Here is a 26,826-nt window from a genome sequence, read left to right as displayed (position 1 = left end):
GTCCTGAGTCCTGAGTCCTGAGTCCTGAGTCCTGAGTCCTGAGTCCTGAGTCCTGAGTCCTGAGTCCTGAGTCCTGCGCACAGAACAAACTTGTTTGTTCTAGCGTTGGGTCATGGGATTTAAACTATGAAAGTTCTGCTGTATATACAGTAGCGCAGTGAGAGTAAATTGTATTTTTCCACATGAATGGTACAAATCCTCCATTTTACTGTCAGATTAGTCGACGTGAAAAATAACAACCAAAGGTCATCAATACCCTGATACACTGTACTGCTCAGGAAGTTAAGTTGGCTCCACATCACATCAGAGCGGAAATTAGACACGATATCAGCACACAAGTTCTGCCAAACTTCAAAATAAAATACTATACACTACATCAATTCCGGTGACACCAGGTCAGAGGTCAAACGGTCAGAGAGTCGCACTGTTAATTTTCACCATGGACGAGGAGAGGTTACAACGCCATGTGAGGTCACCTGGAATTCAAATTAAGTCTACTAATAATTAATTTAGTTATGATTAGAAACCCCAAACAATCTTAAACAAACTGCAAACTGCATTCCCCCTGCTGCTAACGGGTGTTACTGGATTATCAGAGTTAAATGTGAAGAAATAAAATACGAGGTGAAAAAAGTACAAAAACAAGAGGATTAACAAATGTAGCTGAAAGGGAAAGTAGTGGAGTCTGTAACTGGACTCACTCTGTGATTACTGGAGAATTGATTAATGGAGCCGAAGTGAGAATATTAAGGCCGTGGAGAGTCCCCTGGTACTTCACCGGCAACAGATACTTCTTATTCACTGGTAGAGCCATCAATGAAAGTCAAAGAGAGGCTGGAAGATGACTGCGTAGCCCATGTCACAGGAGAAGAAATCGATACAGAATGTATCAGTGAGTGACTTCTGTTACAGCTCATCATCCATTTACATTTCAGCCCGAGAGTCTTCGTCCTCCGCTCTCTTCTTTCTCACACACCGTTGTGTCGCTGTTGTTCAGACACGACAGGAGACGTGAAACGCCTGTATAGGTGCAGCGTCTTTGGTGCGACTACAAAGAGAACCTCATTAGAGATGACTCACACGTCTACCCTTCGAGATGGAAAACACTTCATTTAAACTCAGCTCATTAAATTAAGGATTCTCAGTGAATTCTCCTGCTGCCTTATTTGGTGTTTCAGTGACCTCGTCCTTCAGTATCTGTGTAATGCAGTTAGAGCGTGACATATTCCGATTATATTGAGATCACTGCTGATCTTAGTACAAATGAGCTAAGGTCTGTGATCAGAGCACTGTTCTGTACAGGGGCCAATCACAAGGGGAAACACGTGGATTGAACTGTGGATTCTCTTTAAGAAGATTACAGGTTGAGGTTCATCTAATCTTGTATCTTTTATACATATATATGTATATATATATATACATATATATGTATATATATATATCTCCAAGTATCACATCCTCCCTTTTTTATATAAATATAGAAATAGGGATGATATAAATATATAAATATGTATATATATAGATTGACATCCCTAATATCCCTATATATATATATATATATATATATATATAGGGATGGCAATCTCACAGTCTTTTTTAACTGATCAATCACAGGGGACAAGGGTCGTTGTCAATTCAATATTATTAATGAATGGTCATGCCGAAAAAGCTAAAGGTTAGCTACAAAAGGTGATTATACTGTATAAGGTAATAATGGTAATAATGGTAATAATGTAGCACCAGAACCGAGTAATTTATAAAAGAATCCTTAAAAAAAATCCAACAACTATCTTAGTTATCTAAGAACTTCAAAGAGTTCAGCCCAGATATAACTCCAAGTGGTTTCAAACACCTAGCCATTAGCCACATTAGCTGAACATTCTTCAGTCAGTGGTTTGTAAAATTATTCATAGCCTATTTAGCATTTTGCTGTTTTTATCGTTTCATTTCATTGGAGACAAATAAAACACTACTGCCTTATTACAACAGCCTGGTTAAAAAAAATAAAAATAAAAACTCACAAATAAACAGACAAAATTCCCTGACGCCTCAAATCAACTTTGGGTCGAGTCGTTCGCTCTGTTTGCCTTGGAGCTTGAAACCAATGCACCTATTTAATACTCTTCACCTGAAAACCGAGTGCCTTCAGGTCACATCTAACACTGCAAACACCGATGAAAGTATTCCTCGACAATCTGCTGCTGGGACGACGCAGACACCTGAGATGTTCGGCATCAGATGGTGGATGATTGGTTGGTATTCAACTTTGGTTACAGTTCACTTTGAAAAAGAAAATACACTGTTTATGTTATGGGCACGCAGAAGATAGTTATAGATGTCGATACGGAAAGATCTGAAGCCAGTGGACACACACACACACACACACACACACACACAGATACGGGCTGCTGGAAACAGATGGCTTAAAGCACTGAGGTATTTTCAGTCAATAATGATAACCTGGTGTAAAGAGATCAGGACGGTTGGCGCTCTGACGAGTGGCTAACCGGCGCACTCGAGGGAATCCTGCATGGACGGATTTCTTTACAGCTCCTTCCATATTTTTGCTCTCTTCCTGATTTATTCCCAGGGGTGTGTGTGCAGCATGTATGTTGGCAGTGGGAGGACATGCAAATGTGGGATTGTTCACGCCAGAAAAGTTCTAGAATGTGTGTCCTATACGGCCGACAGACGATATGATATCCAATGGCGTATGCAGAAGAGTGTGTTCAGTATAAATGTTTAATGTGTTTAAATGTGTTTCTCACTGTTGGCTCTGAAAAATGCACAACCTCCCAGGATATCTGTCTCATCACTGATAATTCCACATGTTCCACAGAAATGATTTATGTTCTTTTACAGCACGGGTGTCAAACTCGTTTTCACCGGGGGCAACATCAGCAATACAGTTCTCCTTGAAGGGTCGGTTGTAAATGGACGCCTGTATAGGTCAGGGGTCCCCAACACCTGGTCCGCAGACAAGTAACAGTCCATAAGTCATTTTGTACCGGGCCGCAGTAAGACACAGTGTAAAAATGTACTTCATTTTTACTAATTTACTTCATTCAAAGAAAATCCAGTCATATCCAGTCACTTCCTTTATTTAAAGATAATCTGGTAATATTTTAAAATAATAAGTCATTCAGACTCATAGAAAACAAAATAGAGTCTGAAAGATGTTTTATTTTGAAATCCTTTAATGTTCAGCACCTCAGTCCTTGGAACAAGAAAGGTCAAGAACCGCTGGTTATATAGATGTAACTACTCCGTAACAGACTACTACGTTTCTACAGTTGATTATTAATTGTTCAAGCTACGAATATTGTTCGTTGCTGTGTAATAATTAATAATTAATAACACTTAATTAATAATTAAGTGTAATTTAATTTCTCAGGTTAAGAAACTCTGCTGCCTGGACTTTACTAAATGCTTTTTAAGCCCCCACGGGTCACAAAAAAATAGCTCGGCGGGACGCATTTAGCCCTCGGGCCTTGAGTTTGACTCATATGTTTTACAGCGACTGTTCTTGAAGACTGAGTCGGCAAAGTCGCCGTTCGTTCTCCGTTCAACAAGGCTCTTCTTCTTCTTGTGGTTTGTGTGTGTTTGCGCGCCGAGGTGAGACCTTAATGGTCCACGTGCTGAGCTGCTGAGTCCGCAGTGCCGTCGAATCAACGCCTACCTCAGGACCCTGTTCAAATCCCTAGTCTTAAGGTGTTCAGTCCTTAAGAAGGCGAAGATAAAGAGCCTTCTACTTACATTTGACAAATATATTAATACAGTTGAGGGAAATGACCAAACTGAGGCGGTGGTCGTGTGTGGAGAATCGATACGCAGCAATTGTTCAATGTTCCTCAGAGAGAGAGTGTGTTAAAAATAGTTCACGTCCTTCAGTTTTATAATCACACACACACACACACACACACAGACACAAACATACTGCTCTTTATTCTCATGTGCAAAGTCCGGTGGTGCAATCAATGGCGCTGTAGAGCATCAAGTACACGGAGAAAATCAATGGAGACACATAATGAGGGAAGAATGGAGATACGATTTAGTCTTTATTGTACCAGTAACTACGAGACAGAATTTGCTTTGTACTAAATGTTTTCTCGTAAGGATGTTGACTTTTCTTCTAGCAGCTTCTTAAGTTTGTTCAGAGGTCATAACATGGATTTTTGTCTTTTGTGATTTAAACCCGGTTGTTGACCATCCTGACTGAAGGAGAGGGGAATTAAAACGCCTTTTCTTAGATTTACATCAGAATTCTTTCCTATGTTGAGACGTAACGTGTACCTACGTCACTGACCTATATGCTAACACAGTTTTAACGTCGTAACCTAGGACATAAAAACATCAGACGAGTCTGACTTACGCCTGGGAGCCATAATGAAGGGCAAAAAGTTCCCAAAAAAAAAAACACAAACAAGAAACAGCAGATGTTGCGCAATTCAATATATGGAGTACGACCGGCGAATGTAAACAAAGCCGTTGTCTGCGTATAGCGCTGTGTGACATTTTGAATTAGAATTAAAATAACATTTATTTATTTATTTGTTTATTAGTTTAATTAAATATTAGTTAAGAGGCCAATATTGGGAAATATGTTTTACCTATTGTCAATTAATTAGAAATAGCATGAAAACATATGGATACTTTATAAATTGAGTTGATTATATGAATCAAAAATACATGTAGTATTACACTGTCTAAAATGCAAAATATTTTAGTAAAAAGAAATTATTTATGTTATAATTATATTTATTTATGTTATATATTTATGTTATATTTATATGTAAAATAAATACTACACAACTATTGTAAAATTTAACAAATACTAGCTTCTACATTGAAATAAATTCTTTATCATAAATACATTAAGTAACAATGCAATTCAGTGTCAGAGAAACACTTTAACTGTTGTACGTTGTATTACTTCTGTATTTCCACTGAGTTTCCAGTCTGTTTCCAAAAATAAAGATGTTCCAAAAATATGAGATGTTTTGGGTTCATCGGTTCCAATCATGAACCAGTTTGATCTTCAGAACACTCAGCTCCGGTGTCAGCTGTAAAATCAATAACTCTGTTTGAGGAGTAATAGACAAAACGCCGCCTTGAACAGAACATTAATGGCCATAAAGACTGGGCTCAAGTCAAAGCTCACTAAACACAATTAAACGGCGCTAAAGAGCTGAGCGCTCGTCAGGCCGTAAATCAATATCTTTGAGAGAAGCTCAACAACTTCACACGGCGTTGTGTTTGTTATGAGTGAGATTAAACAAACACGTCCACATCCTGGAGTGAGAGGCATCAGAACCACCGCTAATTAAACAAACACGTCCACATCCCCTCCAGGATGTGGAGTGAGAGGCATCAGAACCACCGCTCTGAGAAACCTGGACAGGATCGTACGCTGGAGGGAAATTCAACATGAAGGAGTCGAAAACTTTGTTGTGTTTTCTCACTTGGGTCGGGGTTTGTTTACTTTTGATCTTTATCAAACATCTTTGTGAATCTTTTATTGTTTGGATACAGAAATAGCAACAAAGTTGAAAGGCAGGAGTTACAGGACAGTAGTGAGATCTGCTATGATGAACTGTGTGGTCCAGTAGACCACAGGCTTTAAAATTCCAGCTAAGAAGGTCTTGTCGGTTCCCTAGTGTAGTAGTTAGCATGCCTGCCTCAGCAGAGAGTCCTGGGTTCAATTCCCAGAGGAACCACATACTTGGCACCTGCAGGGGGCAGCCTGTTGCAGCGGATCTGACGTACTCCAATTTCCCAAATATGGGATCAATAAAGTTCAGATTATTATTATGAATTATTACAAAAAGTAAGATAAAATAGAAAATACAAACGTTGGCAGTAGCCAGATCAAAATGAGAACATTAAACTTTTGTTTGTTGAACTCTCTTACACACTTTGTGATGAGGTTCTTTTTACTTCCCAATTAAACTCTTGAGCATCACCAGTGAGAACAGTTGGTATTACAAGAGAAAAAAGAACTGAATTTTTTTTCCACCTCGGGATCATTTTGTTGCGACAAAGAAAGAAAACGTGACCTTACGAAGTCACCGATGACTTTGGGTCTCGAGCCTGTGTCGATGTTAGACCAGTACGGCTAAGGACTTCCATTACACAGTGCATTCAGCGAAGGTTTCTGTGTCTCAGTTCCTGGATTTAATTTGTGACTCTCCCGGTGCAGTAGTAATCCCTCACCACTATCAATGGTTCTCCAGTCTGTGTTTTGCAGCAGCACTTGTCAGTAAATAGATGTATTGACTGGCTGAATGAATCGAATTGCACCATTGTCGGTGTGAATCACTACAATTACACTCAGAGGTCACCAACACACCTCCAGCTCCGGTTGGAAGAACAGAAAAGATGGCTGCACACAGTCCACAGACGGCGTATACTGTATATACTGTATGTGTGTGTACTGCACGTATACAGTATATGTCCAACATAACAAGAAGTGGCAGAATGGAGCAGGCGGTGAAGACAGAGGAGTAAATCCAGAAGCATGTTTATGACAGTACTACTGACAGACCAATGGTGCCAGTGATGTGAAGGAGAACCAAAGCTCTGATTCAGCAGCCTATGGTTCCAGAGAGGCTAAAGGACAGTGTTGGACGTTTTATTAATAAAATGCAATGTGTAACATTTTAGTGGAAGAGAGAGCGCTCGGTGCATTATGGGAGTTCCCCCAGCCGTCTATGCCTATAGCAGCAGATGTTAAGTGAAGACATAAACTAGCTGTGTAATTTAAACCTTGTCTGTGTTTCATAAAGAAAATAAAGAAATTTAATGATGAGGATAAAAAAGTTGTTTAATTGTAAAATTGTTTGTAAAATTGTTTAGAAAAAAGTAAATTCTTTAAGGATAAATAAATAAAATAGTCATAGGTTAGCTAAACATTGTTAACAATAGTATTAAAAATGACATTATCACTTTAACATATCTCTGATTAAAAATACAGGGGTCATCGAGTACCTAGTTGCCAGTACTTCTCAAACAGTGGGGCGGGCCCCCCTGGGGGGTTCACGGTGAGGTGCCAGGAGGGGCGTGAGGGGCTTCAAATGGACTATGGCACGCATATGGACATAAGTGACACTGTTGTAATGCATGAAAAATAACAAGCCTTTAGTCACTAGGTGGCAGAGTGGCACTGTTGTAATGCATGAATAATAACAAGCCTTCAGTCACTAGGTGGCAGCAACTCATACAGGGGTTTCTATAGATATATATATATATAGGCGAACGCAAACAAAGCTGTCATCTGCGTATAGCTTGAACGTAAACAAAGCTGTCATCTGCGTATAGCTTGACGACGTGTTTGTCCACTCTCCTCGTCAAAGAGTTTGTGCGAACTAACTGGGAAGTTTTAACATCGTACGCCAGAATGATGGAACAAGACTTTGTTAATAAATTTATGGGAGATGGCGACGTAACCACAAAACGGTTGAGGGCGATGTAAACCGAGGACGCCCGGTACATGGACACGGTGGGACTTCAAGATACGAGCTACCGGAAATATGAGTTTTCCAAGTTACGAGTAAGCAACTTTTCTTCGAATTATAAGGAAACATGTTCTGTGGGCCCCGAACATTTGGATTTTCACAAAGCGATTCTGAGGAAACCAATGAAAAGTAATAACCTGAGCGCACGGACAAGTAATCACTGAGTAATGGAACTCAATTACTGTGGGAGTTGTTTTTTTTTAAAGGTATTGATTTAGGAATGCTGGTTCTTTGTACTCAATCATGTTCCTGATTTTGTTCTCAGTAGTGAATGGACATGGGCTGAAAACAGGGAAAGTCCAGGAAATGCCTTTTAACGACACTGAAATCCTATCCATATCCCAGATGATGGTTCCCTGTGTGAGACTTAACTCTAAAACTAAAAAATGAGGGACGTGCTGAAGAAGAAGAGGGGAGAATGGGAGGCGGGGTGAGGAGAGGAGGGGGAGTAATAATTGTTGTGTCTGAAAATAGACCGGCCCTTCAGGAGCAATATCCAGACATTCATAGTCTTTTTAAATCGGTCTCAGATGCTGCGATTAGAGGACGACCAACTGCAGGCACAATTATCCAAAAAAGATGAGGTTGGAGCCGCGGCAGTGGTTTCTCCATCTGTTTGCTGAAGAAATGACATCCTCTCTATAACCCGCGGAGACAGGCGGCAGATTGGCCTCCTGCCTGATCCTGAGTGGGACCTGCTTTTTGGGAAGAGGGCATCTGTGTTTACAGCACATGGAGTGTGCGAGGTATCAGGAGGCTTGGCACCGTTTCTTTATCAGCACACAAAAAGACATATATTCTACAGAACCCACAGATGAACATTTAATCCCTGAAGGACCCGAGATTACCACTGATCCCACGTCCGTGTGGTTGTAGCCGGAATGACAGCCGCAACCTCAACACCTGGGAGTCTTCCAGTGATTGGGTTCCAGCATTTAAATAAAGGCATCAAAGAACAGGGACAGCTTTAATGTGGCCCACACTGTCTGCACCGTCCATAACTTTATGCTGCTTGGCTAACTTTTAGCTATGCTTGGCTAACTTTTAGCAGTTTTAGAAGACATAACTTTTTTTAGTATTTCTGTAGTTGTCTTTTACTAATATTTCCGTACGTGTAACTGGAAATTATTTATTAAGTTAAATGTGTTTATAGTAATATTTTATTTTTCATCAAAACTTTTTCTTTTATTGGTTTTGACTCTTTCAATGAAGTTGAGTTGTGGTTTAAGATAACCTTTGTATAAATTACGTTAACCTTTGCTAACTGGTAACAATTTTAGCTATTCCTGGATAAACTTCAAGTTATCTTTTTTATACATATGCTACTTGTCTTTTAGCAGTAATATTTGCATAATTATATGGCCATTAGCAGTTGTGTTAATACAGTTTGTTTCTTGGCTTAAATATTTACCTTAATTACTGCTATTTGTGTCTGGCTTTTAGTATAAATTAACGTGAACATAAATTACCATTATTCTATAAAACATCTTTGGTTTTCCAAATGTTATGTACACATTGTCAGCCCAGGGACACACTGGCATACAGACTAGAAAATCCTTTAATTGACTTTTTATTCTGAAGAATTTACACTCACCAACATCAACAAAACAAAATGTTTTTTCCTTCATGAAGGAAAGTGTTGTACAGATTAAACAAATTACTTGTTTTTTTTGTTTTGTTTTTTCAACAGCTGTAAAACATCAGACGAGCTGCAAGTTGCGATTTCTAAAGTTTCCCTCAAACAGCAGCTGTGTGACAAACAACCAAATACTATGTCACATGAGGCTGCCTCCCAAACTTCTTCAAACACAGCCATGTACGTTTTCCTCCTCCTCCTCCTCCTCTTCCTCCTCCTCCTCGTCCTCCTCCTTCCTCTCCAAAATTAAACCCCTCTCACAGCAGCAACAAAATAACTGTGTGCAGCAGCAACTCCATCACTCTCTGAATTCCCCACAGAATTTTTCAAATTCCACTCAAGAATAAAGTGGACTTACATCTCAGCGTGGCACATTTTGAGATTCACAACATTACTTTGTGTTGGTTGGAATGTTTTAGAAGAATATCTGAAAAACATATATATATAATTTAATCACCAGTAAATATTTGTAACAAATCTACTACTGTGGGACTTCAGTTCTTCCTCCGTGATGATAATGAACTCATGGAGAAGGTGTGAACGTCTCAGAGAATTAAAAGTGGAAGTGTTCATCGAGTGAATAAAAGAATGGGAACTAACAAATCCAATGCTATGAGTAGGTTTTATAAGAGTGTGACGCTGACTTTATGACCAAATGTCATGAACATCTGTCTCCATCACACTCTAACTGCTGCTCCTCAGCTGTTGGACCGAGCAACTCTCCTCCTTCTCTACACTTCAATCTTCTCTTGGGTCTTCTTCTTTTTCTCCTGCCTGCCAACTCCATCGCTGGGAACCAGAACTCAACAAATCCACTACCTCTCATCAACACATGGCCTCTCTAATTTAATCAACAAAGTCCTTCACTTTTATTTCCTCTCATGTCCTGGCTATCTACAAAAGCCAACTTCCAACTTCTTCTTGCACGTTTTTTAGATTAATCATGGCAGCAGGAAGAGACAAAAATATTAGGAGAGCATTTATTGTCCCTGTGGTCGGACTTCGTACTAATGGATAATTTAATAGGTAAGATATTGGCTTTCATGTTTTTAAAACACAAGCATTTTACCTCCAAACTGGGTTGAAACATGTGAGCCATTGGATTTCAATCCAGACTATGAAACAGTTCTCCACATTGATCTGTAGCGTGTACTAGAAGGACGTTTTTCACTAAATTAGGGCCTTTACATGTCAGTTAATATAAAATGGAGGCGCCATCATCAGAACCATGGACAGTTCCATGAGGACTGTGTGAATAAAGACGCCATGACTTGTCTTCAAACCTCAGCATCTCTTTAAAAACAGCCGGGCGGTGTAAAACAGACGTCTCTGTAGGAGCTACATCTAGGTCAGGACAAAAGTGCAGCTTCACCGCTGAGACCGTTTCCATTTGTTCAGAATAAAACGAAAGACATTCTTTATGATGTGAATCATTTCTCAACAGGATTACCTGAATTACCGAGATCTGGGATCAAGGCCACTGGTTATTAAAACAACTATAGTATAAACTTTATGATCTAAAGAGCCAACATGGTAAAGAGTTTCCTCTCGTTTAATCGTCTGTACCACTGAAATGTCAATCGCGAGCTGAAAGACAGCCTACGATATAAAGGTGATTTACTGCCCTCTGCTGGTTTATTGTATCAATTACAGCATGAAAAGCCCAGAGGTGTCAAACGTAATTCACAGAGACAAAATTAAAAACGGGGCCAACGTCGCGGGCCAAACTTATTGAGTGAAAATTTGAGGCCAATTGTTCATGTTTTCCCTTCTATCCAGATATGTAACGTACTCTACTATTTCCTATGGAAACAAACTTTTTTGCGTAAACACTGAATCTGGAAAAACATTGCACGGCAGAACTGGAAGTGAAGCTAACGATTATTTTTAATAAAGTATGTAGCTTTACCATGCAGTAGAAAACATATTCAGCAGCCGTCTGTACAAAGAGTAACCATTATAACCTCCTCGTAATTTAGCATTAACATTAACTTTAATTTACTAGAAAACTGTCTGACACATATACACATGTACATATAGTATACACACACTTGCGCCAATCTAATACTGAAACATTCCAGTGCTCCTAGATGTCCAATTGTCATCTAGGGGCACTGGTGGGTTGGTGGTTAAGGAAGCAGACTGGGTCTGGAGGGTTTCAGGTTTGAGTCCAAGTTACCACTGAGGTGCTCTGAGAACAGCATTTTCCCCACACACTGGCACTTCAGCTGCCCCCTTGCTCACTTTATTGATGGGTTCAAAGCATTTCATTGTGGTGCACTGTGTCAAAATGACAATTCACTACTTATCTACATTTTATTTTTCAATCATGGTTGAAGCTCCAGTATTTTATCACATTAAACAGTCAATTGTGAATAAAAACATCCAAACACTTTCTATAAACATGTATTTATCTTTATTGGCCAGAGGAATCAGTTCAGACAAGAACTCCGTACTGTTTCAGAACATCTGTGTACTTTGCAACCTTGGCCTCCACATTTTTCTCTGCCTGCTTTGTCAGCTTGACCAGAGTCTTTTTCTTGTTGTAGCGCAGTTTGGCCTTGGCCTTCCTCTTCTCCTCCAAGGTGGCTGTGATGGCCTGGTACTTCCAGCCAACCTCGTGTGCCAGACGACCAAGGAGGGCAAACTACAGAGGGAGGGGGAGAGGAAGAAAAAAAAAGAAAAATACAACTTTAAGCAGGTGATTTATCTCCAACCATTAGAGATTCCAATGCTTCAAGTTAAATACACAACTGCTCTAGAACTCAACTCAGAAATCGGATCCATGATAGGCTGTCTCATCAAATAAAATCAGTTTCGGGATAAAAAGCTCATCACCGTTAAGTAACAGTTGTGGAAAACAAAAACGAAGCATCGTTTTGATTCAAATTTACTCCTTTGGTTCTATTGATTCAAACCATGAGTCTCACCTTGCAAGTGGGCTTCAGGCGCACAACTTTAAGTGCAGCTGGGACAACCATGCGCTTCCTCTTTGAGGGGCAAGCAAACAAACAAAAAAAAAATCCATCAGCCAAAGAACGGTGCTAAATACTACTTACACAATGATAAGATGGCATGTCTCAGGCATTTTGTTTTTCACAGTATTCATTCAAACAAGGTGGTAAGGGAATTGATAAGGTCATCACTGACAGGCCGGGTGAAACCATGTTCAGCTTCAACTCATTAAACAGGCCACAAAATTAATAGGAGTTTGTGGCCTTGGGTATTTATTCAAAACCATCACCTTGTCGTAGGGTGGGGGATGCCATCAAAAACCTTCAGCCTCTCCAGGGCGGCCTGTCCTCTCTTGGTTTTGTGGGGCAGCATGCCTGGTCAGTGATGAGATGTCATTAGGTTAAAAATAAAAAAAATTAAAAAAACATCTGTGACTGAGTTGTCTTTTTCCAAGCACAGGTGTACACAATTCCAACTCAACTCAGCAATCAGATCCGTAAAATAAATAGGTTCATCAAAACAGGATCAGCTTCGGGATAAAGTGCTCATCACTGTTGAGTCAGAGAGAAACTGTGCTTGAGATATATTTCATACACTGAATTTACCATGAACCCTAGTTTATTGAGGACAATAATTTTTATCCTGAGATTAACAAACAGTCAAGGACCAACCAGTGACACAAAAGCCATTTTTGGATCTTCACTAAATGCAGGGCTAAACTAAACCTACATTATGCAAAGGCAGTGTAGAAAGGTTGTATTGGGTGTGGCAAAGTGCAGAGTTCATTTTGAACTTAAATATTTCATAAGCACTTCAAACGATACCCAAGTATAAACCCAACATCAGGACAGTTTGAACCAATGCAAAAAATATTTTCTAATTGTTAATTATATCCTTAAAAATTTGTGTTCCATTTGTGTGTTCCAGTTGATTTTTAGGATGTACTTGATTGAAATAATGATTGAAATTTAAACTACAACCAAAATTATCAAAACTCACCTCTAACAGTCCTCCAGAAGATCCTGCTGGGTGCTCTGAAGTGGTAAGGTCCACGAGAGGGGTTGGTGTTCATTCTCTTGCGCAGGAAAGCAAGCTAATTCACTGTAGAGATGTACATTTAGTGAGACAGGATTTAATACGCCATGTGCTTTTCACATTAGGTCAGAGTAAACATCTGAATTACACAGTGCTGATGTCTCAGATGGTAGTGCATGTGAGAGTATTCTCATGGTCAATTAAACTCGAAAATAAGTGTAAAAACATCACTGACAACAGACATGTTGAAAAAAAAGTACCATAGATAAACTTTACTCACGCTTGTTGCGGTAGAAGTTGCCAGAGATTAGAATGCCTTCACATCTCACAACCACCACTTTGTGTCCTGCATAGAATATACATTTATTTAATTTCAGGGAAATAAATAGGAAGTTATGTAAACATTTATCCTGCCTCAGATGGTAGTGCATGTGAGTTTTCTCATGGCTGTGAAACTCGATCATAACTATTAGCATCACTGACAGATTAAAGAAAAAAAGTACCATAGAGAAACTTTACTCACGCTTGTTGCGGTAGAAGTTGCCAGAGATTAGAATGCCTTCACATCTCACAACCACCACTTTGTGTCCTGCATAGAATATACATTTATTTAATTTCAGGGAAATAAATAGGAAGTTATGTAAACATTTATCCTGCCTCAGATGGTAGTGCATGTGAGTTTTCTCATGGCTGTGAAACTCGATCATAACTATTAGCATCACTGACAGATTAAAGGTGTATAGTGCAGCCACATGGCTCGCTGATTAATTCAGATTGTATGATTAACAGACGACGGAAAATCAACTTACCCAGGAGGACCTGTTTAGCCACAAGGGCAGCAAGCCGACCGAGTAGATGGCCCCTGCCATCCAGCAGCAGAACCTATGGATAAAACGAAGTAAGCGTTATATACAAACAAAGTCAGTGTAACGACTTGTAAAGTTAACGCAAACTGTGGAACTTGCCTAATAAAACGAACGCATGGAGTCTGATAGCCCAACGGTTAGGCTGCATGACTAGCTTAGCAACGTCAACGTATGATCACGTTATCCGTGAGTTAAATAATTTGGACACTGCGAAAGCGTGATAAAATCCAAAGAGTAGCGTTAGCAATATACCACTGCCTGAAAGTTAAGTATTTGTTTTAGGAGTCAGGTAAAACAACGTGAGGCCCGAAATATAAGCTAGCAAGCCGACAACGTTAACTCGACAGGGAAGCTGCCATGATGAAGGCATGTCTGTGCAGCTACTGCTAGCTGCCTCGAAATGCTTTGAAAGTTCATCTGTAAGTCAAACAAAAAACTTTCTCTACAATTCAAAACGTTACATTTACAGTTGGCGCACGCAAAATGACAACACACACAGCCCTAACTCACGGTAATATACCAAAATAAGAAAAGAACATTCGCAGCGGTTCCATACCTTATTGAACCGGTCCGCCATGATGTGCGAAAAGAAAGAGACACGGGGCTGCCCGCTCTAAGAAGCAGGGGCAGGCGGAAATGACGATGTGTGTGCCAAGGAAGAACGCGAGTTTATAATGATTTTATGTATTTATTTTTAATATAAAAATAGATTTGTTGTAAAATTAAGCATTAAATTTAAAGTCAAATGAATGAGTTTTTTTTAAGTCATCTTTTTTCTTCTTTTTATACAATTTGTTTTGTTTTGGGGCATGTAAGGGAGCTGGATCCAGTCCCAGATAACACTGAGTGAATGAGGGCTACATGTTTGATGAGTCATATGGTCAATCCAGTGTGACCTCCATTCTTCATTAAAAATGCCAACAACTCATTAACTGACAAGCCCTCAGTTATCTGAGGTATTATTAATATTCAATTTCAGATGTGTTGTTTTTTTGTCTTTACAGATCACCAATATACAATAGTTCTTCTTTTATATTTTGCTTTAACAAAAGTGCCTATATGTAAAAAACAGTTTTGTCATTACAAATCTGTTTCATGGTAATCACTTGCTGGCTGGTCAACAGGCAAAGTTGTAAAGATAATAAATCTCTCCATTTGTTAAGCTTGACATGTATTTTTGAAAAATGAATTGTAATAAAATAACGGACCTAACATTGGCAATTGTGTTACAAATTTAATTATGTAGCACAAATAGATTAAATTCGTTCATAAAGATAATTAAAATTATTACGATGTTCCACAGGCTTTATAGAAAATGTGTGCAAAGGGCCATGCAAAAATGGATGATGGGTAAAGGCAAAGGAGTGTTCACACATCAATATGTTGCTTTCAAAAAAATCTATTTATTTCTGACTGCAGTACAGTTTGGACCAATGCCATTGGGAGAAAAACCTGGAACAAAAAGTAGTGGACACTGTTTTGCCTTTTACCTGCATCATACAGCGAACTGCTCAGGTATAAACCTGGATTCAACCAAAAACAGTGCACAACATAAGTCACAGCATGCAGCAGAAACACATTTTTAGCTTTAATTTATAACTTTCAAGTGTTGTTAAGACAGTCAAAAAGATTGATGACTGGCCCAGTGACACAATAGTGGTGAAGTTTTTCTTCATCAAAGGTGTCTGACATTAAGTGTCAGAAAATGAACTTATTTTTAGGGTGGGCCACACTCAGTCATCATGCTTCAGCTTCCTGATCTTCCCCTTGTGGCGATCGATCTCACGCTGTAGGCGTTCAATCTCCTTTTTTTGATGATCTATCTCGTCCTGGTGGTGCTGCTTCAGTGCCGCCAGCTGTTCCTGCTCCTTACGTCTTTGTGTGGAAACAAATAAGACACAGAAACAGAGGAAGTGCAGAACAAGTGCAAAACAATGGATTAAACTCATACACAGAGAGAAAATGATACAACTCATTCAAAATATAATTGTGCAATTGTGAATACATACTTGAAGTACATCTCTTCCTCGGCGGCCTGCTTTTTTCCCATGGATCCACCTGCCTCTCTGATGGAACCTCCACCTCCACCACCCTTTCCTGCACCTTTACCCAGCTCTCCCAGCTGAGTGAAAAGAGAAACGTTTAGAGCAAGACAAAGAAATATCATGTTTTTGAATGTAGGTATTTATATATAAAATTAAACCACAGCATCATACAGGCAATCACCTTCACAGTGGTCACTTTGGTCAGCCTCTGCTTTTAGTTTCTCTTCTAATCTTTAATCTGCATGTAGACTACACTTGCTGGCTGGTCAACAGGCAAAGTTGTAAAGATAATAAATCTCTCCATTTGTTAAGCTTGACATGTATTTTTGAAAAATGAATTGTAATAAAATAACGGACCTAACATTGGCAATTGTGTTACAAATTTAATTATGTAGCACAAATAGATTAAATTCGTTCATAAAGATAATTAAAATTATTACGATGTTCCACAGGCTTTATAGAAAATGTGTGCAAAGGGCCATGCAAAAATGGATGATGGGTAAAGGCAAAGGAGTGTTCACACATCAATATGTTGCTTTCAAAAAAATCTATTTATTTCTGACTGCAGTACAGTTTGGACCAATGCCATTGGGAGAAAAACCTGGAACAAAAAGTAGTGGACACTGTTTTGCCTTTTACCTGCATCATACAGCGAACTGCTCAGGTATAAACCTGGATTCAACCAAAAACAGTGCACAACATAAGTCACAGCATGCAGCAGAAACACATTTTTAGCTTTAATTTATAACTTTCAAGTGTTGTTAAGACAGTCAAAAAGATTGATGACTGGCCCAGTGACACAATAGTGGTGAAGTTTTTCTTCATCAAAGGTGTCTGACATTAAGTGTCAGAAAATGAACTTATTTTTAGGGTGGGCCACACTCAGTCATCATGCTTCAGCTTCCTGATCTTCCCCTTGTGGCGATCGATCTCACGCTGTAGGCGTTCAATCTCCTTTTTTTGATGATCTATCTCGTCCTGGTGGTGCTGCTTCAGTGCCGCCAGCTGTTCCTGCTCCTTACGTCTTTGTGTGGAAACAAATAAGACACAGAAACAGAGGAAGTGCAGAACAAGTGCAAAACAATGGATTAAACTCATACACAGAGAGAAAATGATACAACTCATTCAAAATATAATTGTGCAATTGTGAATACATACTTGAAGTACATCTCTTCCTCGGCGGCCTGCTTTTTTCCCATGGATCCACCTGCCTCTCTGATGGAACCTCCACCTCCACCACCCTTTCCTGCACCTTTACCCAGCTCTCCCAGCTGAGTGAAAAGAGAAACGTTTAGAGCAAAACAAAGAAATATCATGTTTTTGAATGTAGGTATTTATATATAAAATTAAACCACAGCATCATACAGGCAATCACCTTCACAGTGGTCACTTTGGTCAGCCTCTGCTTTTAGTTTCTCTTTTAATCTTTAATCTGCATGTAGACTACACAAGTATTTGGTAGAAAAAAAAAACCCATAGAGTGTAGACTCTGCTCAAGTAATTGAAATTAAGCAATGCTAGGTGAAAATACAGTTTCATTGAGGGTTGGGGCAGGAGCAAAAGACAATACTTCTGTCACAACACCAACTTTTCCAATGGACAGATATCAGATCTGTCACTTCAGTCAGCTCCAAAGGGCTGTGTCTCCATAGCAGTTCTAAGAGATTCTTAGAAATATGATTAAACAGAGTTTAAATTTATGTAGCACCATAATACTGTATCCTTGCACTCTACTTATGGATGTTAACTTTCCCAAATTCCCCCACTCCCCCACTCTCCCCCAGGGTTTGAATTTGGAAACACTGTCAAACTTTCTGTATACTTAACCTAGCATTTTGAATTCAAATTATTTACATTTTATATTATTTACACATATATGTTTTCAGACATATACATATTTAACTGCTATACTTATACTTAACTGTCTCCTTTTTTTCTAAACAAGCCTATATAGAAGGTCAAGAGATACTTATGTTTCACGGTGGAGGGGACAGAACGTCTTTGTTGTCAGGTGAAAACAGAGACAATACTTGACCAGAAGTTACCAGAAACATATTTGAAACAAAAATACAAGTGCACTGGACTAACCTTGGGACAAGAGACAGGTGTTGGCATTAAATCATATCGAGTATTTTTCAATGAGTATTTATATATGTAATAAAACACAAAATATTATAACTGACACGTTTGACCTACAACAGGTAATTCTCAGAGCCACTGCGCCATTGAAATTTTAAATGATTAGCACAGCGGCAAAACGATTACAAAATTGTATTAAAATCGTCTGGATGTTGTGTGTGACATATTCTACCTGGTCAGATGACATTCTCAGCTGTGAGGTGATGAAACTTCTTATGCTGGGCCTCAAAAACCTCGCCATGACTCTATTTTTTTTATTAACAGCGCTAACACTGAGGACTGTCCTTGTTCACAACGACACAACGCCACAGGGCGGCGCCATTACAGCAAAAACGGGGGTGACGACCTCTGACGACATAAAACGCAAGCGGCAACGGTGGGAAATAGAGTTCAGGATAATTTGTGTAAACATATAGTTATTACCTTTATTGTGCTGTAGAATGTGTATTTTAATAGATGAACGTGGTTTCTAAGATAAAAGGAATATAATGTATCACGATGTGCCTTTTTGACAATGGTACGTTCCCAAAGATGGCCACACGCTTTACCTCACGTTCACTACGTTCATGACCTTACGTCGATATTTGACGTCGTTTTATTGCGTGTTATTAACAAATATGAATTGGTTATTAATAATTTATTATTTGTATTTTATTTATTAATCTGGCATAACCAATTAAGATGGACTATTACTGAGAAACATTAAAAATACAGATTAGATAACAAATAATGTTTAAAGCAAATATGGCGGATGTAATAACGTATTTTAATGTATTTTCGAGGAAGTGTGTGCATATAAATAACCTGTTTGTGAACACCATGACCAATGAGAATTAAAACACAATGTTTAAAAAATAAATAAAAGATACACCAGTAAAAATCAAGATAAAATCCCTTCAAATGACATATACAGGATGTAATATAAAATATATTAACTTTATTGACGTGTATTTAGTCAAATATAGTATTATGTGCAAACAAATAATTTGTCTTTTAAACATTTTTGTTTTAAGTAATAATTGAAGGCTAACATAGGTATATCCAATTGTTGATAGGAAGGATGAACAAAAAAACAAACAAAAAACACTTATGAATCTTACACTAGCCTCAACAGAATCTTTCAGAGTAAACCTTTAAAATTTGCAATTATATTTAAATATATAATCATTATTAATCTGTTCCACAGTTTTCTTCCCCTTCAGATTACTCCCCTATTTAGGCAAAAGTTACAATAAATTGATAGTGAAAAAGTGTTTAAACCAGCGTGTTAAGGACATCCCAATAATTTAATATAAAATGATAGGCTTATACAATATCACAACTGCTTTGAAGGAATTTATTCAATGCTGCAAACAAAGTACACAATTCCCTCTTTAAACCAATCACTCGTTGTGATAGAAGGTCTGCACTCCCCCTCCCCAATGTCGCCCAAGGAAACTTTGTTTTCCAGGCAGCCCTGCACTCTCTCCAGCCCAATATTCAAGAGAAGAAACTAAAAAACATCATAGCAACTTAAAGTTTCAATCCACATTTTTAAACAATTAACTCCATAGGTCAATAGTCTACTCATCAAAGTTACATATATACAGGTATGTTGCGCCCTTGTCGGGCGAGCAAGTGCTGTAAAAAACAAAAAAAGTAAAACAACACCCCTAATCCACGAAGTCTAACTTAATGTCAAATTAAATTTTCTGCACTGCTCAGTTCATTATATTTCAATCATCTGAACAAACAGCAATCATTAGAGGCACTCACTTTCTTTTCAAGTGTAATAAAGCATTTACGACGGTCCTCTGGCAAAGCCGGGAATTTAATGACTGAACATGTACTCTCTTTAGCTCGCCCAGGGGGAATGGATTAAAATTAAATAAAAAAATACAAAAAATTAAAAAATAACTTAAAAAAAACCAAATGGAATTATCAGTCTGTGAATGGGCCAAATGTATCGTTACAAATTTTCTAATAAGTCACGTGTTTAATATTTATCGGTGTGTATGACATTACACTGCAAGATAAAATATTTACTTCAATGACTGCCTTATACTATCACTGAACTGTGAAAGTGAAGTCAAGGATTTGTAATCTGTTCTTCTTTTCCTTTTCAGATCTCCACAGCTATCATTTCAAAAACTATCCACAATGAAATCTGTGCTTTGATGATGGTTTCCTAAAACACACAATGACCAAATGTGTCCCTCCAACCTGTTAAGTGTGTCTAGAAAAGGAGCGGTCGTCACTAAAAGATTTTGATATCGCCCGGCTGCCTTGTGCTGATATGTTTTGGTTTTGTTTAATACAAACTAGAAAGGGAACAAAATAGAAAGACGGCAAATCAAGAAAACAAACTAAAATCCAGATAAAACAATAAGGGGCGGTGACGGTGGGTTAAAAAAAACAAAAGAGAGACAGGGGTGCATTACAGGGCCAGGAGCGGTTTTCAGAGGCCCTTGGGAGGAGGACGTAGAGAACGCCACTCCCCCTTCCAGCCCCGTCAGTCCTGCTTTTCGTTGCCGAGCGCTCTAAGGCGCTCCAGGAGGGGAGGGTGGGAATAGTGCCACATGGAGAACAACCAATCGGCCACAGGGAAGCCCAGGTTGTCCTTATTGAGCTTGATGAGAGCTGAGTAGAGCTCGGAGGCTTTGCCCATACGTAATGCAAATTCATCTGCCTGGAACTCGAACCTGCGACTCAAAACTGTTAGACAGAAGGACAGGAGCTGCAGAGACAAAACACAAAAAATAAATTTACAACGATCTAGATCTTCTAAACTTAACATTCTCAATGCATTTGATGGATGTATGGACTTCCTGAGTTACCTCGTTGTACGGAGAGAAGATGAACTGAAAGATAATCATCAAGCCTATTAATGTGGGTTGGCTGGCATTGAAGCCGAAAGCTTCAAACAACTCCTTGCGTCCAATCAAAGCAGCAAAAAGAAAGAAGCAGAGGAAGGAATTCATCTGTAAAAAAAAACAAAGGTTAAGTCACTATTAACCCATATTTGACTTAAATTGTAAAGCACTTCATTTCTTTAATGCAAGAAAACTACAATATCACAATATATTTGTGTCTAGGCTGATTGACATTGCTGGGTGTATATTTATTTCCATGTTTTTTGGCTATAGATGTTTTCCATTTTAGTAATGTGTGGAGACAGCTTGTCAATCAATAGGTAGATGCACTTTTAAAAGGAAAGACACCTCTGAGTAAAAACCCACTGTGAGGAGAGTGGCTTATGCAACAGGGTGGGACAATGTCCATTATTCCCATAATGTGTCAATGCAACTCACTTTGGACCTACAGACTTTATGACAACAGAAAAAAAACAAACTCTGACCTGACTGATGATGATGTTTTTAATGGTGTGGCCAAGTTTCCAGTGACCAAGTTCATGACCGAGGACAGCCAGGATCTCTGAATTGTTGCAGCCTTGTTTCTTGATCTGTAGAGGAGGCAAAAAAAGGCAATTAATCACTACCATTACCATAACTAGCACCATAGATTACACTATGTATGTAATTGTTTTTGTCTTGTGATCTCAAAATGGGAAGAATGCATAGCAAAAAACACGTTAACCCAAGTTTAAATATTCCTATGATCCTAATCACACACACACTAAGTCTGGATGACCTTCATGGCATACTGACCTTGGGTCTGGCTTTAGGTTCACCGTTTGTATCCTCACTCTCTGGCTGGTCAGGCTGCGGCTCTATGTTCTTATTTAAAGGTGAGAAGTCTTCCAGCAACGTGTCAAACAGCACTATGCGCTTGTTCTTGAAGAACCCGTAAAAGTATGCATTGCTGTGTGACGAGCGCTTGGAACCTAAAATGCAGAGGACATTTATCAGAGAAAGGTCTGCTGCCTCTTTATATTAAGGTGTAGAAATGATTCATACGTTTGAATGCATGTATCAACAGGAAAAATATGTTGCATTACCTTCAACAACATAGATCTTAGTGAGCGGGAAGTTTATGCTCTTGGCCATCGCCTCAATGTCAGTCTTCAGATTTCCCTCGGGCAACACAGTGAACTTGTCAAACAGCGGAGCGATGTAATCAGCATAGATGGTGACGAGTATCTGCAAACACAGGAGGACAGAAAATACACAGTTTAACCATCAGCACCTCATAACTACAGCACAAGTACAGAGTGACCACTACTGTAGCTACATTTCTTTTTCACTTCAAGTCTGAATAATTGTATAATAACTTTATAATTGTAAAACTTTCTAGTATTGCAGTAAAAAGCTGGAATTGGGGGATTTAAATCAAATACGAGTACACCTTGGCTTACACGGCCATAGAAAGTTTCCATGAGCTCCAGCAGGGGCACTCTAAGCTCTGCTCACTTAGCATTTACCAAGACAGGCAACCAAGATAGCTGCTCCTGTTGGTATAAACTAAACAGAACTGTCATACTTGACATGTTATAGGTTCTGAACTCAGTTTGTAGCATAGTATTTCTCCTGGTGACTACTATTAATGCTTGTACCAAATGCAAAACAAACGGCACATACTGATAAAACGATTCTATTGGAAGAAGGACTTTATTCTTGAGTCTGAGTTTTTTTTTACTTTCTGGTGTTGATTAAACAGTGACATCTGAAGACACAAGGAATCCATCTGATCACTTTCTCCCATACTGACAAAAAGATTGTTCCACTCACCAGAGACACAGCCAGAGTAAAGAGCCAGGCATAGATGAAAAAGTAGTCTCCACCAATCTTGATGATGTACAGGAGCAATGAGGTCACAGGCAGCAGGATGCACTGGGTCACAACAAACTTCTTCACAGCATCTCTAAGGAAGAATCCCAAAGTCTGAGGGGGAAAAGTAGATGATCAGATGTAGAGGAATACAACCATGACAACTGTCATCAAAAACTTCAATGTGGTTAGTAGTCTAATGAATTATGATTTATTTGCAAAGTATTGTATAATCATAAAACATTTTGAATAAACCCAGCAGCAATTATTCAGTCTTTGCCAATCTTAAAATTAATTAATCCCTGTGCAAACAATCACTGTTTGTCAAACCTGGTCTCTAAAATAAAACACGGCATAACAGTTTTGGCAACTGAAAAGGTTAATCGTGCGTCAGATCTTTATCTGAATATCTGTTGGCTATCAAGCATGAAAGTAGCAACAGTCAGTTGAATCTGAGTTTGACAGAGAGTTAGAACCTCAGTCATCATACCTGCTGATTAAATCCATGCTTCTCCTCGATGACAAACGTATTGTACAAACTCCAGGGAAGACCAGTCAAGGCACTGAACAGGGTGGCAAGCGTCAGAAACACGAGGGACTGGGTGATCTCATACTCTGAGCCAAATCCAAAACGATTTGTCACAGAACCAGCGAAGGCCCACAGAAACGGGATTCCTCCCAAGAGCAGGATCATCTAGAAATAATGATAAGGTCATGTGACTTAATTATGTGACGAATACACATCATTCTGATGACAGTTCATGTATATATGACATTTCTGCTTTAAACAGTGAACCTGTCAAATGGTCTTACCGTTCCCTCAATCTCTGAGTAGAGTCCAGACCAAAAGCTGAAGTTGCTTTTATCCAGCTGATAAAGACGTGATTTTTCAAAAGTTGCAGAATCCATGATCTTTCCGAGCTCATGTGGTACATGTGTGGTTGATCTGTATATCCTCCGCTGTTCGGCAGAAACATCAGCAAAAATGTTTGTCAGTATTATGTACAGTGTCACACAATCATGTAATTAAAATAAAATAAATATAATTTTTTTTTTACTACTTTATGGTATTATTGTTTTTCATGTCTATTCTTATACCAATAATACCAACCACATATTACTTACTTACTTCACATCTGTAATCCTTTTGTCTTAATCTATCAAGCCTATATCAATCGTTAGTGTACCCATTATTGAACAAACATGAAAAAAAGAGAACTCGAACCGGAAATAGAAGAGTTTATATATTTTAACTGACATAACGGCTGTTACAAAAGACTGTTACACTGAATCAACTTATTGTAGCCCATCACATTCTATGGCCCAAAACTCTAAACACCGTTCATAAGAGTGCATGACAATCTCACCTGTCTGTAAGAGAGATACGCCTCCCAAAGATAAACTGTCCATGAAAATCCTAATACAGCGTAGAATATCTGCAGTTCCACTGGTAGGTCAAATATAGTCCCAACCATGTTTGCTGTGTGGTGAATGGAGCAGAGATGAATAGATGGATCGTCAGGCTAACGTCCACGGTAACGTTAACTCGCTGCACTGGTGTAGCTTCGGGCTAACTGCTGCTTAGCTCCTGCTCTGACAGAAAACAAACAGAAACACCCTTAAGCTAAATAACGGGGAGCGTCTCCTCTCGTTAAATTAACAGATACGGACTAACATTAAGCCGCAAAACGTCTGCATCTAGCTTCCATCATAATTCGAGGCTTTTACAGCTAATATCTTTCCATTCAAGCTAGAATTTGCGAGCCTGTCGGCGAAGTGTAACTAGGAACTCTACCCCTTTAGAAACACCTACTATAACGTCAGTTCCGGGTCTAAGTATTCGCTCAAGTCAAATAAGTGGTATGTTCTCAGTTGTGTCGCTGAGAATCGTTTACAAATACTCGAAATACATTTAATGCTTTAATGAACAAAAGATTGAATTCTTATTAAATATGGACAACATTAAAAAAATCGAATGCTGACAGAAAAAGCAGAAATTAAGTGATGGTTACAGGAAGAACACTTCCTCATTTTTAATCTAAGACGTTAATATCATCCGTGTGTTATGTCTACTTACGTTAAAAATATAGTACTCAAGCAACCGCATTACTTGTTCATAATTACTGTGTGCTAATCATGTTCACATGAATTATACACATAATGAAATATACTAAAACCAAAATATGCAGTCCATAAAATGACTCAAGCCCCAGTTAACATGGAAACGTTTTTGTTTGTTTCAGTTAGTAGTAGTTTCTAGCATTTACTTGCCTACAATGCTGAGATGATTGTCAAATTTAATGTTTATTTGCAAAATAGTTTGAGGAGTTCTGAAATACCAACCTTTATCTAGGCAAAACACATCTCAGTCATAGGTACATTAATTGTTGGATTAAAAACAGCACAAAGGCTTTGACTTTCCAAGGAAGGATGAGTTGCAGCTAACTAGTCTGGTGGTAAAACACAAAATACTGCTGGATGTGACATTAAAGCACTGAGGCTGTATGCCATTAGAAACAATTTTGTTAACATAATGGACATAGCCGTAATATAAGGGCTATTTTAGGGAATAAGAAACCCTTGGAAGTAGTCTGTACACAATTTAGGTGTACTTTTTGTGCATTTTACTTCCATTAGCAATTTTGCAGTAAATAATTGGTTCTTTTCATGGAAGTCAACACAACGCAGAGGCTATACCGGTTACACGTGGTTAGCCCAAAATTAGCCAAAAGTGAAAACATGATAGCTTTGTACGCTAGTAGGACTATCATGTTGCTACTTCTAGACACACTCCTAATAACCACTGATCACATCAACAAAAATGTATGTCATAAAAAATGCACATACACTGTCATGCAGCTAACCTCAATCCATTTCAGAAAAAAGGCTACCTACCTGCTGAGCTCCAATCAACTTCCCTTTTAGGAAGTGCACAAATCAATTACACAAGTTTAAATCAAATGGCTTTCAGAATTTGATTTATTTTATTAAAGTGTTACATACACATCTGAGAAAACCTGTCCATTGCTTCCCAACACAGATAAATATAAACTAATGTGAAAAACAACCAATCATATCACTCAGACTCTTAGTAGTAAGGGAATGGTTTTCAGTCACATTTTAGTGAGTAAGTAAAAAGGCTTTTCAATAGGTAATGACCATTCCTGACAATCTGAAAATCTGTACATTACAGTATATACACAAACAAAGGGTGACAGGTTAATAAACAGCTGTGAACTGGAGGCCTTCATAACAGGTCTGAAAACAATCCTCTTAAATCTAAAAAGCACATTTCAAACTGATCTAATGCTATTTTTTTATAGTAATTCAATTTGGCAACGTAAAGAATAAAGAAAAAACTTTTTTTGGACAACAAAACCAAAATACTGTTACAGTTTGTAAAAATACACAATAAACTGTAAAAGTTACTTTACAAAGGTGCTTTGTCAAACTAACTTCCAAGAAGTAATTTGTTGCTGTTGTCTGAGGGGAAAAGATCTGACAAGGTGGTAGTGGGGCTTACAGGCCTCCCTAGGACAACTACAGGCCTGAGGTACTGAAGCTGCTTGATGGCCAGATCCCCACACCCAGCCAGAGCTTTGTCCAAGATGGACTTCAAGTTTTGGATTCTAGTGGAGATATGGGGCTTAGGCAAGGGGGAGTATGTGCGTTTGTTGCGGGTGTGTGATATCCCCATCTGGTTATTTTCCTTAACTGAACAACTGCGTCTGAAAGCGTCCTTGCGTTTGGTCGTATTTTTGTCTTTTGGATTAGTGTCTTGTATAAATTTAAGGAATGAAGCTTCAAAGCCAATAGGCTTATAGGCATCAATGTTAAAAGAGTTTGGAGGGTTACAACCCTGAGCATCTTTGACATTTGATGGCTGTTCAGGAAGTTCGTTTTTGCGTTTGAGTGGCTGGGGGGGGGGGG

At 38.7% G+C, this 26,826-nt stretch overlaps 5 protein-coding genes and 5 non-coding genes across 11 annotated transcripts in view; all 10 read right to left on the bottom strand.

The window, feature by feature from the left end:
* Nucleotides 1-11,543: 11,543 nt before the first annotated feature.
* Nucleotides 11,544-14,672, bottom strand: rpl13a (ribosomal protein L13a). The gene is given in 8 exon segments (XM_008309287.3): nt 11,544-11,797; nt 12,081-12,140; nt 12,395-12,414; nt 12,417-12,479; nt 13,105-13,206; nt 13,664-13,729; nt 13,950-14,022; nt 14,563-14,672. Coding segments are annotated over 8 exon segments (615 nt in total). The 5' UTR covers nt 14,584-14,672; the 3' UTR covers nt 11,544-11,587.
* On the bottom strand, nt 11,918-11,993 carry LOC112488225 (small nucleolar RNA SNORD50). Its single transcript, XR_003052067.1, has one exon. It is a non-coding gene; the product is annotated as a small nucleolar RNA SNORD50 (small nucleolar RNA).
* On the bottom strand, nt 12,584-12,662 carry LOC112488227 (small nucleolar RNA SNORD50). Its single transcript, XR_003052076.1, has one exon. It is a non-coding gene; the product is annotated as a small nucleolar RNA SNORD50 (small nucleolar RNA).
* LOC112488216 (small nucleolar RNA Z195/SNORD33/SNORD32 family) lies at nt 13,297-13,378 on the bottom strand. The gene has a single exon (XR_003052060.1). It is a non-coding gene; the product is annotated as a small nucleolar RNA Z195/SNORD33/SNORD32 family (small nucleolar RNA).
* On the bottom strand, nt 13,550-13,626 carry LOC112488221 (small nucleolar RNA Z195/SNORD33/SNORD32 family). The gene has a single exon (XR_003052063.1). It is a non-coding gene; the product is annotated as a small nucleolar RNA Z195/SNORD33/SNORD32 family (small nucleolar RNA).
* On the bottom strand, nt 13,793-13,869 carry LOC112488220 (small nucleolar RNA Z195/SNORD33/SNORD32 family). Its single transcript, XR_003052062.1, has one exon. It is a non-coding gene; the product is annotated as a small nucleolar RNA Z195/SNORD33/SNORD32 family (small nucleolar RNA).
* Nucleotides 14,673-15,385: 713 nt separating the features above from the next.
* Nucleotides 15,386-16,696, bottom strand: LOC103378292 (ATPase inhibitor B, mitochondrial-like). The gene is made up of 4 exons (XM_025059848.1): nt 16,691-16,696; nt 16,233-16,262; nt 16,016-16,128; nt 15,386-15,881 (listed from the first exon to the last, which is right to left on the bottom strand). Exons 1-4 carry the CDS (start codon nt 16,694-16,696, stop codon nt 15,740-15,742), a joined length of 291 nt encoding a protein of 96 aa, XP_024915616.1. The 3' UTR covers nt 15,386-15,739.
* Nucleotides 16,582-18,520, bottom strand: atp5if1b (ATP synthase inhibitory factor subunit 1b). Its single transcript, XM_008309299.3, has 3 exons — nt 18,363-18,520; nt 17,210-17,322; nt 16,582-17,075 (listed from the first exon to the last, which is right to left on the bottom strand). Exons 1-3 carry the CDS (start codon nt 18,429-18,431, stop codon nt 16,934-16,936), a joined length of 324 nt encoding a protein of 107 aa, XP_008307521.1. The 5' UTR covers nt 18,432-18,520; the 3' UTR covers nt 16,582-16,933.
* Nucleotides 18,521-19,512: 992 nt separating this feature from the next.
* On the bottom strand, nt 19,513-24,713 carry zmpste24 (zinc metallopeptidase, STE24 homolog). The gene is made up of 9 exons (XM_025057563.1): nt 24,264-24,713; nt 23,710-23,856; nt 23,387-23,590; nt 22,858-23,010; nt 22,128-22,269; nt 21,838-22,013; nt 21,528-21,632; nt 21,007-21,150; nt 19,513-20,906 (listed from the first exon to the last, which is right to left on the bottom strand). Exons 1-9 carry the CDS (start codon nt 24,369-24,371, stop codon nt 20,682-20,684), a joined length of 1,404 nt encoding a protein of 467 aa, XP_024913331.1. The 5' UTR covers nt 24,372-24,713; the 3' UTR covers nt 19,513-20,681.
* A 1,144-nt stretch (nt 24,714-25,857) lies between these two features.
* rlf (RLF zinc finger) overlaps nt 25,858-26,826 on the bottom strand; it is a 14,429-nt gene continuing 13,460 nt past the window's right edge. For both annotated transcript variants that reach the window (XM_008309359.2, XM_025057561.1), the window contains one exon: nt 25,858-26,826. This exon is cut by the window's right edge and continues 4,078 nt beyond it. In XM_008309359.2, the coding sequence (XP_008307581.1) occupies nt 26,348-26,826 (479 nt within the window). In that variant the 3' untranslated portion in view covers nt 25,858-26,347.

Source organism: Cynoglossus semilaevis, chromosome 1 (genome assembly GCF_000523025.1).
Source record: "Cynoglossus semilaevis isolate Cse_v1.0 chromosome 1, Cse_v1.0, whole genome shotgun sequence".
Classification (NCBI taxonomy): Eukaryota; Metazoa; Chordata; class Actinopteri; order Pleuronectiformes; family Cynoglossidae; genus Cynoglossus; species Cynoglossus semilaevis.
This window is presented reverse-complemented; position numbering and strand designations above follow the sequence as displayed.

Bases quoted from the DNA above. Each gene is read 5' to 3' on its own strand.
- atp5if1b (XM_008309299.3), bottom strand. From the start codon at position 18,431: ATGGCGAGGTTTTTGAGGCCCAGCATAAGAAGTTTCATCACCTCACAG. The intron at 17,323-18,362 runs GTAGAATATGTC...CTTTTCACTCAG, and splicing joins TGAGAATGTCATCTGACCAG to CTGGGAGAGCTGGGTAAAGG. The intron at 17,076-17,209 runs GTATGTATTCAC...TTCCACACAAAG, and splicing joins GAGGAAGAGATGTACTTCAA to ACGTAAGGAGCAGGAACAGC.
- LOC103378292 (XM_025059848.1), bottom strand. The intron at 16,129-16,232 runs GTGATTGCCTGT...CTTTTCACTCAG, and splicing joins CCAAAGTGACCACTGTGAAG to CTGGGAGAGCTGGGTAAAGG. The intron at 15,882-16,015 runs GTATGTATTCAC...TTCCACACAAAG, and splicing joins GAGGAAGAGATGTACTTCAA to ACGTAAGGAGCAGGAACAGC.
- zmpste24 (XM_025057563.1), bottom strand. From the start codon at position 24,371: ATGGTTGGGACTATATTTGACCTACCAGTGGAACTGCAGATATTCTAC. The intron at 23,591-23,709 runs GTAAGACCATTT...CATTATTTCTAG, and splicing joins ACTCAGAGATTGAGGGAACG to ATGATCCTGCTCTTGGGAGG. The intron at 21,633-21,837 runs GTCAGTATGCCA...CCTCCTCTACAG, and splicing joins AACCTAAAGCCAGACCCAAG to ATCAAGAAACAAGGCTGCAA.